A 15571-nucleotide genomic window follows, 5' to 3' on the forward strand; every position below is an offset into this window, starting at 1 on the left:
GACTACTATAAAGTAGATATGTCAAATTATTGCTAAAAAAGGCCAAAGAGGTAGTCTTTAAGTAGTTTTCTATGGATGTATGTAAGTTGTATGAGTTGGTAAAATATTATTTTTGTGACAATCAGTGATTAGGTTAGTACTTGTGAATTAATTCACAAGACTCACAAATGTTCCAAGTCTAACCTAGTATAATGTGGGTCTGAGTGGTACTAGATTTTCTTTAGAATGTGTCTTCACACATTAAACTCTTTATTCAAACAGTAAGAGATTAATCAGTTACAAAATGTATTCTTACATAATATTTTAACTGTACACAGTAAGGTACACTTTTTTATACATTAATTTCTCTTCTATAATTACTATACTATATTTACAAATCACACTAGCACATTCTAACACTTTTGAGAGAGGCCGGTTCTTCCATTCTTTAATGTATTCATGATAGTTTTATAGAAGCTTCACTTATTATTTTCCTTTTCTCATACTATATTGGAAGTATAAATAATGAAATAACCTTATGGGGGGAAGATTCAAGTTTCAGTAAAAATAGTTTTCATGACATTATCTTCAAGGGATGCTGTGACACGAGTTAAATTTGATTATTTCCCCCCCTGTTTTGCTTCACTGTTCAGTGTAGTGAAAACAAAAGATATTAAATAGTTACTGGGATTTGCTTTGTTTTCTAGTCCATGGTGCCTGATTGAAAAAGACCTTTTCACTGCAGAGCCTATAAGTTAATTATATAGCAATGAGAGTCATTTAACCACCTAAATTACCTGCGTGTTTAAGGGGGAAGGGTTAACTTCCTTCACTGGATTCATTGCTGCCAGATTAATAAATTCAGGAAAATCAAAACCAAACAGATAATAAATTTCCAATTTTCTCACGCAGCTGTAGCAATCGGGTTTAGGGCAGTAAAGTGTTTGTTTGAGTAGGACTCAACGTTCTTCCTTGTTAAAGCATGTCTGGAGGTGATAATGGCATTTGGCTAGAAGCTAGGATTTACTGAGTATGTTTAAGTACTATCTACTTTACTACAGTGTTTAGTATAAAATACAGTTAATGGGTACTTAAGGAGTAGGATTGCCTTCATGCAAAGAAGTCTGTGAGATTCTGGATAATATACTGATGTAAGATTCAGAAAAATAGTGTTTTCTTACAAATGTATCAACAGCAAACCAAACACTAGTGTCTCCTGTGATGCTTCAGTACTTGTGTATTTGCAGTATCATAAATCTGAGGGATCACAGGCAAGGACCTCTTTATTTCAGGTGTCCTGGAAGTAAGACACATTAACTCTCTTTCAAAGTACACAATCAAAGTATAGAAAAAGCTTGAAGATGGATATGTGGGGCTTTCAGTGCCCATTTGTGTACACCATTAGCCTGGATATATTGGCGGTCTCTGTACTGTAGATGACGTTCTTAATGGGCACTGGGGTAAAGAGGACATTCAAAAGACTCTTGAAAGGGAATGGGATGACAGCATGGTAGTGGGGAAGGAAAATAAAGGCAAAAAGATCCTTTTTCTGTATTTCAGAATATGAGCGGGTAGTCAAGGCTGACATGGGTGATAAAAGAGTTTTGATAATGTACAATTCTCAAGGTTTGGGGGTGATGCTTTGTGCTATAATGCTATAGAGGTGGAAACAACAATTATTTTTTTCCTCTGTAACAAAGAAATAGTGGAAGGACTAAGGGGGCTAACAGGCAAGGAAATGTGCTGGGAGATCGATCAAATTTCAGCTTCAGAAGCATTCTGATTGAGGGTTAATATAGCACAGTTCTCCTTATCAAACGGAAAAGTTATTTCCAGTAGTTCTGCTGCTTGTCATGCTTGACCAACATGATAGCGTTCTGTGGTGAAGTGACCGGCCTGGCAGGTAAGGGGAGAGCAGTTGGATATTGTCTGCTGTGACTTCAGGAAGGCTGTCTCCCGTAAGATTCTCATAGAGAAACTGTTGATGTATGGGCTGGATGAGGAGATGGGTGGATTGAAATTTGGCTGAATGGCTGAGCCCAGAGGATGGTGATCAGTGGTACAAAGTCCAGCTGGAGGCCAGTAACAAGCAGTGTACGGCAGGGGTCAGTGCTGGGTCCAGCCTGTTTAATGGTCTGGATGATGGGGCAGAATGTACCCTCAGCAAGTTTGCAGGTGACATGCATGAGGGTTGTGCTGCCCTCCACAGGGACCTTGACAGGCTGGAGAAGTGGCCTGACAGGAGCCCTGTGAAGCTTAACGAGGGGAATTGCAAAGTCCTGCACTGTGGGGGAAAAACAACCCCATGCTGGAGGCCACCCAGCTGGAAAACAGCTTGGCAGAAAAGGACCTGGGTGGTCCTTTTGAGTTGAATGTGAGTCAGCAATGTGCACTTGCTGGAAAGAAGGCCAATGGTATCCTGGGCTGCATTAGTGTTGCTTTAGTGAGGCTGAGGGAGGTGATCCTTCCCCTCTACTCATCACTGGTGAGACCACACCTGGAGTGCTGGATCCATTTCTGGGCTCCCCAGTTCAAGAGGAATGTGGGCATATACTGCAGAGGTCAGCCAAGGGCCATGAAGATGATGAAGGGTATAGAGCATCTCTTCTGTGAGGAAAGCCTGGCAGCTGGGACTGTTCAGCCTAAAGAAGAGAAGGCTCTTCTGGGTGGTGCCTCGTGACAGGACATTGGCATATGTTGCCCAGAGGTTGTGGGTTCTCCATCTTTGGAGACATTAAAAAAAAACACAAACATGGTTGTCATGGGCAACTGTTTCTAGGTGGCCCTGCTTGAGCAGGAGGCTGGATCAAGATGACCTCCAGCAGTCCCTTCAAACCTTGACTGTTCTGTCATTCAGTGATCACTTTTCACAGGTCCAGTCCTTAGGGCAATCTGGTTTTATATTCTGTCCCTTTACATTGATATCCCCTGATTCTTACACTGGAAATAACTGCTGAATAATTCCTTATGTACCTTAGAATATCTCAAGTTGGAAGGGACACATAAGGCTTGAATCCCAATCCCTGCTCCTCACAGGACTGCTTACAACTAAAGCATATGCCGAAGAGTGTTGTCCAGATGCTCCTTGAACTCTGACAGGCTTGATTCTGTGACCACTTCCCTGGGGAGCCTGTTCCAGTGACCAGCCCTGCTCTCAGTGAAGAACCTTTTCCTAATGTCCAATCTGAACTTGCCTTGACTCAGCTTCATTCCATTCCCTTGTGTCCTGTCGCTGGTCACCGGAGAGAGGAGACCAGCACCTCCCCCTCTGCTGCTCCCCTTGAGGAAGGTGCAGACTGCCATGAGGTCTCCCCTCAGGCTTCTCCATTCCTTTGATTTCTATTGAGTTCTATCGTATAAGCCTCAGTTGTCACTTGTAGTATGAAGTGCCTTAATCTGCTTAATTGTTCCTTAGGTGTAAGCTGTTCTGTACTGTTGGTCACCTTTGACATAGTTTCTGATGCACATCCAGTTCTTTTCTGTTCTTTCCAAATGAAGAAACAGGTCTGTGAATACACAGTCGGGTAACGAAGTTTATGTGTTCTCTTCTATTACTGAGATTTTATTTGTGTTTTTGCTATTCTGACCACTGCACCAATCTTAACTCTACATCTTCTATGGGTAGTGGTAGCACAGAACCTATTACTTCCTGTAATATTAAGATAGATAAATTAATGTATGTGTATTAACTCCCAAGTGTCCCCTCTTGTACTTTGCTGCTTTGAAATTTTTTTTTCTTGCTATTTTCTTTTCCTTAACAGTCAGGTTGGGATTCAGATACTGATTAAAGAGCTAGGCATCTGAACTCCTGTTGTAGTTTACAGAAAGACAGTGCAATTACTTTTATTTGCACCTTTTTTGGTTGGTGACACCATCCAATGTGTTCCCCATAAGGAAAGGCTCTGCCATTAGAACTTTGTCCAATCTTTCTTGATTGTGTAGATAAAAACTTAATGTATATGTACATACCTATCATACTGTTACTCACTGGTGATTTGGCCTCACTTGGGCAGGTTTCCTGATTCCAGAATGTTTGAAGGGCCTTTATTTTTTTTTTAGGCTTTTTACCTTTTTTTTTTAATTTTCTGACCTGCTTTTCTGAGTATTTTACACTTGTTTTATTAGCATTTTTCCTTTGAGGTTAGAGATGGATTCAGCTTTTCAAGTGATACCTCTTTTTAATACCTGTCCTTACCCTGCTGTTCTGGCCTTACTTGAGCTCCTTTTGCCCTTTCTCAAGCTTTTCCTTTTTTTGACGGATGTTCCGTATGTTCCCTGACTTCCCAAGGGATTTCGCTAAATGTCTTCCCATATTGTGTATATAAATTTTACTCCTTTAAATCTTTTTAAACATAACTTATATAGCTGCCCTTTTTCAAATTAAGCGATACCAGAACCGATCTCTTGTTTTTGCCAAGGTTCCTGTTCATGTGGTTCCTCAGTGTTTTGAGTCAGTTTCTGTCATTGTTAATGACAATCAAACTTCTTTAGTTCCCTGCCAACTTCTTAGTGAAATAGTGATTTACAGTTTCTAAAAAGTTGCTTTTAGCATCATACCCTGATGACTCAAATCTGCACAGTGGTAATTGAACTCTCCTGTTTACTGGGTTTCTTATCTCTGCATCTTTCTAGTCTCCTTCAGCCTGGTGCAGTAACCATCTGAGTGGTATAATATTGAATTATACATCCCAGATTGTTTAGCCTTCTTACAGTAATTCTAAAAAAAAATAAATAAACAAGCTTGTAAATGGTCTCCTAGTGTAGGAGAAATATGATTTCCCACCTGTCACCACTGCAACCCTGCTAACTGTTTTTAAAATGCAGAAAAGACCTTCTCATCACGTGGATCTGGTGTTCTAATTACTCTTCAGGAATAAGTCTATGCTGGCTCTAAAAACTGTACCTTTTTTTTCCCATCCCTCAAACGTTTTTTTCCATGTTTTTCAGCATATCCCATTTCCTGCAGCTTTCACTTGCACCCTGTCTGAAGGATGCCGTGAAGATTATGACTAGTGATTCTTGAGTCTTTTTCTGTCCTCTTTTTTTTTTTTAACTTGGTATTGACTATTGTCTATGCCAATAGGTTCATTTCCCTTTCTTTGGCTTCACTTGGAAAGTATCACATTTGCTATTTCTTTATATTACTTCAGCAGGCTGTGTCTGGGAACTTCTCTGCTCACCCCTGCCCCCACTACAATGAAGTCAAATAAGCAGCTGGTACCCTGTCCTGAGGAGGCATTCTACAGATTAGCCAAAACCAAGTAATAAGCACAGTTTTAAATCACTTACTCTCTAGGCTTGTTTAAAATACTTTGTGACTGTGTTTTGATCATTAGTTAGAATTAATAAAATCTATCCTGATTGTGTCAAGTGTTTACGTTTTTGCATTCTTCATGCAGTTTCTCAAATACTAATTACTCGAGATAAAATGGTTATATTTTTTCTGATAATCTTACCATTGAGAAATTAAATGACTTATTTGAAATGGGATAGGAAATTTTAAGGCCAAATCTGGATCTTTATGATGTTGTTTAAGTTGGAAATTTCTACTGAAACCAGGACAGAGTATTTTCACTCAATTACTACCTTAGAGATTAATTAGATGATGGCTTGATAAGTAGAAAACTAGACTTTGTGCTTGTTTTTCTTCTGTGTATCTGCTACAGTATACAATAAGGGCGTGACTTCCTTGGAATAAGTCTATGTGCCTAAAAGCAGTCATTTAAACTCAATTAAACTCAAGTATAGCCCATGGGGTGAAATGATCTCCTTTAAAAAGGAGATGTCTATTAGTAATGTTTTAGCCATCCTATTTAAAAGAGGATAAATGATGCAAATTTCTCACAGACTGTGCCTCTAAGTGTCTCCCTTTACTATAGGGAGGCGGGGGGGAAAAGTCACCTCTAAATGGATCAAATATTTCTGAAAATTGCTCTTGTTTAAGTCTCAGATTTTTCATGTATATGTTAAGTGTCCGAAGTAATGGAATGCAAGTTAATACCTACCATTCTTTCAGATCTTTAAAAACAAATATGCTATTATTTCTTGTTCTTAAATATATATAGAACATCAGGTTATATCCTATAGTCACCCTGCACATTTATTACATGTCTGAACATTTCCTGCAACAGCTAGAAATCTCTTCTTTAGAACCGGACGAAAACGTAATTTTTCTGACCCGCTCACTCGTAGGCGCAGTGTGAGCTTTGGATTGCATTTAGACGCCTGCGCAAGATCAGGAGGGAGTTGCAACTGATGCCTCTGTGCAGGGTTTGAGTATGATATAGCCTGACAGCTTCAAATTAACCTGTTATTGTGTGCCTGTGATTTCACATACTAGAAGTCAAATTCTAGTGAAGTTGACTGATTCCAGCCAATTGGTTTGGGTATCTCTGTGTATGTGAGAATGGCTCAAGCTAGTGAGAAGTTCATCACTGAATCACGTGCCTAGTTTGTATCTTTCAGCATTTTTTTTGCATAATGTGTGTAATTGGATTAAAGCATACAGAAAAAAGACAAACTATGAACCTCTTTTAGACTATTTGTGGCGGTAGCAAAGCAAAATTGTCATGATGTGGGGGGAGGGAGCTGTTGAAAGGGAGGCCAAGGGTGTAGTAGTTAATGGTAAGTGGCCCATATATTCACAGGGGCCGTGGAGGAGTGCCTCCACCACCAGCGGGAGTACCAAGAGGGGCACCAGCACCCAGAGGAGCGCCTCCCAGTAGAGGACCAGTCAGTCGTAGCCGTGGACTTCTAGCGCCCAGAGCAAGAGGAGTACCTCCACCCGCAGGCTACCGGCCCCTTCCACCACCTCCAGCGCAGGAGACGTATGGTGAATATGTAAGTTGAGCTGTTGATACACTGTGCATAAAGTGTATAATTTTGGAGGGGTGATCCTAACTCTCACTCTAGAACTCGGTAGAATCCCTTTAATTAGTACCTAATTGAGTCTTGCACCCAGATCTGCAGCAAATGTGGTCATCTCTCATCACTTTCTCAGGCTTGAACTGTTTCATATTAATAAAAGTTCAGGTTATATGTACTGCCATAAAGACGTTAACCGTTTTGCCAAATGCACTGTAATGTACCTCTTAAACGTATTATATTAGGTTTCCACTTTGCAAAAATCTGAAAAATCACATTGTCAGTAGATTTTTAATTCTCAACTCAAACTGAGAATAATATTCTACTCTTCTTCCTAAACCTATCTTTGGGGTCGTATAACTGTTCAACAATTAGACAATTAAAATATTTTTATGAAAGCTTCAGAATTGATCCTAAAATTTTAACAATGTACGGTGTATGTCAATAAGCCATACATATTTATCTTGATTTTATTGTATTAAAAATAATAAAAAAACCATATCAAAGTACTTTATATTCTATATGACTGAAAATTATAGATAGTTATGAATTGTTAGGGTAAACTTAATTTAAACTGAACTTACAGAGCAGTGAGATAAAGAAAAAACCTTATTAAATCAAAACCATAGTCATAAAATGGATTTAGTCTTACAGAAAAATAACATTTTTCAAGGGCGATGCTTTAAATGTTTTTATATATCTTAAAGCTTTTAGCATGCCCTCTTTACAGCCAAGTCTGTCTGGACTCTGTCTCTTATTTAGACTAGTGAAAAAGGAATTCCTGAGTTCCAGAAAATGGTTTTGCTATTTAGACACTTCTTGCTTTTCTCTCAACCTTTTCGTCCGTGTACCTTCTCCATCTCTTCTTTCACTCTCCCACAAACCTTCTAAATCAAATGTCAACCATTGTCCTTCTGATCAGAAACCTAAATTTCTATGTAACATGTATAGCTCTATGAAGGAAGTTTAATGTCATTTATACATGCACCTGAACAATTCAGAAGAAATTAATGTAGTATATTAATGTTATGAGAACAAGTACTTAAACAATGTATCTAAATGTCCTCTGGCCATATGTGACTTAACTGGTCAAAGTGCAAGTAAGTGGTTACTTCGCAATGTTTTCAAAGGAATTAGTCCTCATTTAACAGCCTGTTTCCAGGGCATACACCGTAGAATACATGGTGATGCGGTAGAAAATATACTTTACATATATCTGCTATTTATAGCACGTGTATATAGAAGTGGCATGGAAATAACAGCTGATTGAGTCAGTGTCCTGATGTATGCTTTACTTCTGAGAGGGAATGATTAGAAAATACCACTATAAAGAAAAACAGTGCTTTGCTAAATAACTTCTAAAAAGAAAGTTCTCTAGAACTGGATCACTTATCTTCCAAACAAGATATCTTAACTGGGATAGAGATATTTAAAGCCGTAATTGATAAAGCAATGTTAACCGGTCCATTTTAAAATTCCGTATTTCCTGTGTCTCCGTTGTTAAAATGGAAATTCATTAGAATAAAGTTTTGCTAGGACATGAACCATTAATGTATTGTATGTTAAATGTTACATTTAATGCATGGTATTTTTTTACCTGCCCGTTTGTAATACATTATCAAAGTGCCCTAGCTGTATCTCTTACAGGTTAAGGTAACACGGTTAGGAGTCATTACTAGTATTTCTGTCCTTTCGTTACTAATTACTGTGTGGCCATATCTAGTATGAGGTGCTTGTCTGCCCACCTGAATATCTGAGCAGGGTAAGGTGTCACTGTTTGCTGAGAAGTGTCTGTAGAATGAAAACCTCGGTGAGGCTGTGGGTATCATAAGATGTTATTTTAAGCAGCATACAGTTTCAGAGCCTTGGAGACTGAGATATCCAGAGAGATTACAGAGCAGCCTTTAGAACTTTTCCATCGAGGATTGGAAAGTCTGCCAGGATTCATGAAGCTTTTAATTCCCTTAGGCTTACAAGCCTCTGCTTTGTACTCATTAAAATAATGTGAAACTATGCAAGTTCAGAAAGGAGCAAACTATATTCTGGGTGGAAGCCTTCAACCACTTGCCTCCTGTAACTGTAAATATCTCAAAGATGCTGGGCTTTCAATACGTCCTTCCCCGTTTCCTCGGTGGTGTACTACTAAGTATACCTTGTGCCAAAAATGAGGCCATTATTGAGTTAACAGCATCCATTTTCCTTCACTCCCTTTGCTAACTTTTTTGCTGTAGTCCTTGAGATAATTAATCTGACACCTAAGAGGAATTTACTCAGTTCTGCCTCCCGCCTATCCTAATCTTCCCCTTCCTCTTTTAATTGTTTAAGAAGTTGTTCTTTAAAAGATAATATCAAAATGGGAAGTGGAATACCTACTTCATTCTGAAAAATTGGAAGGGTTAATTATGGAGGCAGTATCTCATGGGTACAATCGTGCCCCAGGCAAAAAATCATTCATTTGAATTTAGATGCATTTTAACGCAGGCTCGAGATGAACAGAGCCAGGTGATTAGAGCCAGGTGATTATAGCTGTCCTGTGCTTGGAGTCAGTAGGGAAGTTGTCCAGAATTTACCCGTTACAGAAAGCTCTTCAGAGGTAGACTTACCTCCACTGTCTGTCAGCTTGCCGGGATGTTTGTAATGCTGGGTCTGGATGCTTGATGTGGCCTTCTTGGCTGAAGTCACACAACACATCGGACTAGCAGCAGTATCTGTATGTTTCTTCCAGTTGAGTATAACTAGTTTTTCCATTCCAGTGTTGCCAGTCTCACTTATGGATCTCTCTCATCCCCAGGACTCATTCCTCCTGTGACCTCACCATATTGTTAGTACCTGAAGTTTTGGAAGCCACTGAAATGACAGTTCCTTATCACTTTCTGTGAATATTGTCTTTTTAATAGCTGTAGCATCAGCTTAGATGATAGCGAAAATTCAGGCCTCTGTGGCCAGCCAGCTTTATAATCACTGTTCTAACCTCACTGCTGTGTTTGTGATAAACTTTCTGGGAAGGCTAACACACCTCCCATTTTCATGTCCTCAACTGCTCAGGTCAGGAGAAAGCCTAGTATGATGTGTGAAGCATGGCCAGGGTTATTTTCATAATACCTGGATAAGGGAAATCATATAAAATGGTTGTTAGATTTATCAAAGTGCTTACAGGTAGTTTCAGGGACATCATTCTCTTAATTGTATGAGAATTTTTCTCTACTCATTGAACCAAACTGTTTACTAGCTAAAAATATCGTTATGTATTTGTAAGTCGATAATTTATTGTATTAAGAAATAGAAATTGTATTTGCTAGGTGGAGATTTTAAGCTTTTCCATAGTTTTCAATAAGCAGGAAATTAGTAACAGTATGCTAGCAATTTGCTGTTCTTTAGTGTTAACTCCTTAGCCAATGTTCAGTCAAACCTCAGTTAAACCATAACGGTGCAGTCTCGGTTACTGTCTAGTAACAGTTGCAGTACCTCTTCCTGTTGTCTTCTTTTTTTACTAGCTTCAAACTTTGAGGCTTTTTCAAAATCAGTAATGCATCTGAAGCTTTTTTTTAAGATTAGGTTTGTATTTGTTGCTGTTTTTATTTTACAACAGTAAATATTTTGTAAAAATTCTGTAAGTTTTTCAGTTCTGTACTTTGTATGAATATATTAGTGATCATGCCCTGTCCCATTTGGGCTGCTTAAATGTGTTAAATGCAAAGTGAGATCTGAGTTGATAATCAGATATTTTTTTTTGGGGGGAGGGGGGGGGGGCGGGCATTGAGATTTGGACTTTAAACATAGATTTAAAACCTGTTGCTGCGGCAGTGTGGAATGTCTGCACTGAGAAATAAAACTCGGCAATCTAGCAAGCTATGGCCGAGACTTAGTTCAACACTACTTCGGAAAGCAATCAGATCTATATGTGTTCCTAGTGCGTGTTGGGGAAAGTTGTGGCAGAGCTTCAGATCTGTTCCTGGCAATTTTATTGATGTTCTTTTGTGTTCAGACAAGGGTTACCTCAGCGGCAGATTTCTCTAATGCAGTGACCACATGTATAATTTCTAGCAGTTAATGCTTCAATTAGAATGCTTCAATGAGATTACTTTCTGTAATAAAAAATTGAATTAAGATGGAATGTCTACCAGTAAGAGACCTAGGGAGCTTTTCTAATGTAATGTAAATTGTAACTTGAAAGAGAACATTATGAACTATTTCCAATTACATGCAAAGATATTTTTTTTAACTTACAGATACAGACTTAGAAGGGTGCACAGAACACTTGGATACAAAAGGGATGACGATAACAGACTTCAAAATCTACTCGTTAAAATCCACATTAAGTTATTGCCTGATTCTGGAAGATCCTAAAGCCTTAGGGATTGCTAAGTTTGAAAAGTTTATAGTTCTTGAAGCATATGTGTCTGGATAGTTCCAGAAATCCATTGCTTTTACTGGTGGACAAAGCAGTGCTTCAGACTTAAGTTTGTAATTCTTACACTAAGTCTGTACTACGAGACTATACTCAACTACATATACTAGAAGGTACATGTATGTTATAGATACTAAAATAGTATGAGACTATGCTCATACTGTTTCCCCTGAAAAATGGGGAAGACCCAGAAGACATGCAACATGCTGGCTAACAAGATACCACTCAAACGATGAGCAGAAGATACAATGCTATATGTCTCCTCTTAATTTAGAGCTCAGTGTCTCTCCAGTAGTGGACGGCCCTTGGTTCAGATGCCGGTTGTGGATCTTCATTTTCCTTTGGTTCTCTCTAGAGATGGTGCACTGACCACCAGGATACTGGCTGCCCTGCTAGACACAGTGTCAGGAGCGGTGGTTTCTGTCCTGTTGATTTTGCAAGAAATCCTTACAAATTTGTGGGAAGATTTAAGGGAGGTTTGGTCTCAAGTGACATTTGGGTGGATGGCTAAGAACAGAAATCCATTTCACAATCCTATGATTGTTATAAAATACACATTATCTATCCATTAGTGAAAGAAATGAACAAAAGTCTTATTTACAGGTGAGAGCCCATTCAGCTGAATAACGTATAGCCTGTTATTTAGTGCCCTTTCCTAGAAAGCTGATGCAAATAGTTTCTTGATCTCCAGCATTAAGTTTGAATTCTTTATCTCCTCATTGAGATCATACTAGGTTTAGATTTGAAAAAAACTGAAAATTAGGATTAAAAAAGCATATTGTGGAAGCAATTTCTTGGATCTATTAACACAATGATGATTTTGCAAGGTAAACTGTTTTTAATGTAGACTTTTCTAATTAACATTCATTTGCTCATTTACTGTCTGTGGTTGAAAAAGGAAAGATCTGTTGAAAAAGGAGCAAAAACTTTGTATACAATATGTAAAACCCCAATCTTTTATAAAGAAATGCTTCTTGGGGTTAAGGTGGCAAAGGTAAGGGCTAATCCAGGTGATGTGAGACTTTGCAAAGAATTTAAACTCTCCCTTAATTTATTGGATTAAAATGTTAATTTCAAATGTTTTTGTTTGCTTAATTGTTTTGAGTGTAAAGCTTTTTGTTCGGGTTCCTGAAAAGGGTTTGAGGAAGCTTCATTCTTAAGGAATTAGAAAAACGATCTTCTGTCCATTCTGTCTCTGTTACCCTCTGTGGATAATGTCGTGGTTTCCACTTGGGTTGTCTGTCTCTTTAGGCAGTGTATTTACTGAGTTGTGGCTTTTCAGAAGTGCTAAGACTATTCTTAAAGTCAGGGTGAATTCAGGTAAGACTTTGGGAAGCAAGTTCATAACAGCAAACCATAATTTCTTGGCTTTTTTTGCTGGTTACAATGTTCTTTTTCAAGCTAAATAGGATAAGCAAGAAGAAACAAATGTAACAAAAAAAATACCCAACAACCCTTTTTAAAGTTAAGTCCCTCAATTGTTTCCTTTCATTTTTAATCTTTTGCACTTGCCTTCTCTGGGGTTTTCAGGGTGAGGTGGAGAGAGAATGGAAAATCTTCTCATTTTGACTGGAACTCAGGCTGTGGAATTCAGTGGAGTGTTTTTGGTGAGAGACTGAAAAGCTTTTCCACCCGCCTGTCTTGAAGTTGAAAGTTCACCCATAATGTGCATATAAAATATTTTCTTAAGCTATTTTAGAGTTAAAGCTGCTGATCCAAGTTGACCACTTTCTGACTATATTATTTGAATGAGCATGAGTTGTCCTCCTGATTCTGACATTGCTCCCTGCTGTTGTATATAGAAAACCAAAATTGTTTTGGCCTGGTGGTAACTTGGTTTAAATGTTACTGCCTCTGTTCATTAGCAGCTCTTCCTTTTTTTTTTTGAGGTGTGTGAAAGACAATCCACTAGAACATCTTTTATTCCGAGAATACCTTATTTGTTCTGCTTGAATATGCACTAGGCTCCTTCTAGATGAAAACAGATGAAAATCTACAAAATAAAGAGGTTACAGTCTGTGCATGTTTGCTGCTAGTGTCCTTAATGTTATCACTCAGACTTTAGATGGTAGTAGCTGCCCATATTTCTTTTGATTGTCCCATATTCCCCGTTGATTAAACGATGGGAGTGATGTTATTTCCACATAACAAAATGGCTGTTCCTTCCCTTTATAATTCTAAATTGCGGAAAAAAAGTTTCTTCATTGCACTGTAGTGATGTCTCATGTTCTTACTCCTTCAAGTTAATGTCTGCACAAACAGTTTTTCGACTGTGATAGCTTTTACCTAAAAGGAAGACATTCCTCCAGTATTCCATGATAAAGTAGTGGTATCAGTATTAATTTTATAGAATGATGAGGAAAAGAAACAACAACCTTTTAGTTGTAGTGATAACAGCCTTAATTTTTTTCCCTTGGATGGATTTCCTTAGTTGGGGAGAGCTGGAAAATTGATTTCTTATTGATTTCATGATTTTTTTTTCCAGCACTGCAAATGGCATTTTTGTTAAAATGAACTTTTTACCCTTGTCTTTCTTCCTGTTTCTCTGTCTTGTTCTCTTTGAAACATTGTTAATTTCCCCTAAAGAGGGCCCAAATACTAGTCCATCATTGTCATTGCCAGCAGATTATCATTTAAAGCCACTGTTTCCTATTTCCCACGAATAAGGGTATGTTTAGAGTACTTAATTATTAGAAAGAAACACTGATGAGCAAAGCTTAGCATGATTTATAATGTTTTGGGTAGTGCAGAAGTTTTGGTGAAGATTGTTTTCACTGCTTTTATCATCTTTTTGACCTGTAATAGTCAGTTACTATTTAATATATTTGAAGGGTGCATATTTACACATTGCCTTTGGTTCTGGTCGTGAAAAATGTCTGCATTTTGTGCGCTGAACAATTACTGTTACCGGTGCTGCTCTTTGGATTTATATCAACTGCAGGCACTGCCATTGAGCCAACTGCGGGCAGAAGCTCTCTTTAAGAGGAGATGTAATGTGATTCTGGCTTGTAGGCTGGCTTAATAAAGGAGTTATTAGTAAGGTTTGAGATTTTACAGGGTAATTTCATCTTCTTTTCAGAAGATCTGTCTTGTAATTCTAGCTGTTCTGTTACTTTGGGGGAAGATTCTTAAGACTGAAATTAACACAAGTCAGGACAATCACTCTTGATACCTTCCTACTTAATACTTCAAATGTGTGGAAAATACATTTTCAGCTAATTTTTTTTCTACCTTTTTGTTATAAGCATGAACTATACAGCACACTTCCCTTCTTTTGATCAGACTAAATCTGATGAGTGTTAGTTGTCTAGGTTATCCTGAGAAGTAGAATAATGAGTAACAAACAAAATGCTCCCATTCACGGAATGAAAATGTGATCTTGTTTGGGCTTTTGTTTTTTGGAGTAGGAGAGGAAATACAGCTTCACCACTAAACTCTTCCTGATTATGGAATACCTTCAGGAAGTGCTATTTATAGACTTAGGTCATTGGAGTAGAGAAGTCCAGTGTATTGCATTTGGTAGGTGGTAGGAACACAAATGCTGTCGTTCACATGAAGAATAATGGCTTTAAATATAAAAGTGCTTTTATAAATACCTGAAATATGCCAAAAAAACAGCAGGAAAAATGCAATTAAAATATTCTTATGAAGGTGTAATTCTTCCTGTATTATACACAAAGAAATTTGTATAGCAATGCTTGTCAGTAAATCTGTGATGTACTTTAGTACATTGTATCTGTGCATATTTAAGGTCTGTCCTGTCCATTTTCATTATATATGTGTAAAAATGATAGTTGGTTTCATTTAAGCTAGCATGTTATTTTATAGTACTAAAGCAGGCCAGATGACCAAGGATATTTCACCTAGATACTAAGTGAAGTTAAAGAAAACATATATTGAAGCCACAAGAGGTCTGTGTTATGGAAAGAAAATACCCAAGTAGTATAGATTTAAACTAAAACGTAAAACGTTCTGCCTTTAGCCAACCTTATTTGTAGCCTCCTGATAGAGAAAGTTTTCAAATATTGTATGACTAAGAGAAAATACTGTGTCAGACCTAATTCAGGGAAAGCTCTGAAAAATACTTCAGCTGCCCCTGCCTAATTGCTACTTCAAGGGAATAGAGCACAATAAACAAATGTTTTGCAATTTGAATCTCTTATCTCTAACAGAGCAAGCCATTGAGAGCAGCTCTTTGAGAGCAGCTCTTTGAACCTATTCTATTTTTGCAGCACATGGCACATGAAATTTATCTCCGTTTTAATATAAATTTTTGGGTTTATAAATGTAAGTACAGTAATAAAAAGGAAGAATTGAGCC

The 15571-nt window shown here is 37.9% G+C and overlaps 1 protein-coding gene across 10 annotated transcripts in view; it reads left to right on the forward strand.

Annotated features, from left to right (window-relative positions):
* KHDRBS3 (KH RNA binding domain containing, signal transduction associated 3) overlaps positions 1-15571 on the forward strand; it is a 93546-nt gene that overhangs the window by 49936 nt on the left and 28039 nt on the right. For 5 of the 10 annotated variants that reach the window (XR_012585804.1, XR_012585805.1, XM_074577896.1 and 2 more), the window contains one exon: positions 6627-6819. Coding sequence is in view for 5 of the 10 variants with exons in the window: in XM_074577896.1 (XP_074433997.1) it covers positions 6627-6819 (193 nt within the window). In the remaining 5 variants the exon portion in view is untranslated. Of the gene's footprint in view, positions 1-5129; positions 5241-6626; positions 6820-15571 lie in introns of all 10 variants that reach the window. The other 5 variants (XR_012585802.1, XR_012585801.1, XM_074577892.1 and 2 more) reach the window with 2 other exon arrangements.

This window comes from Larus michahellis, chromosome 2 (assembly GCF_964199755.1).
Source record: "Larus michahellis chromosome 2, bLarMic1.1, whole genome shotgun sequence".
Classification (NCBI taxonomy): domain Eukaryota; kingdom Metazoa; phylum Chordata; class Aves; order Charadriiformes; family Laridae; genus Larus; species Larus michahellis.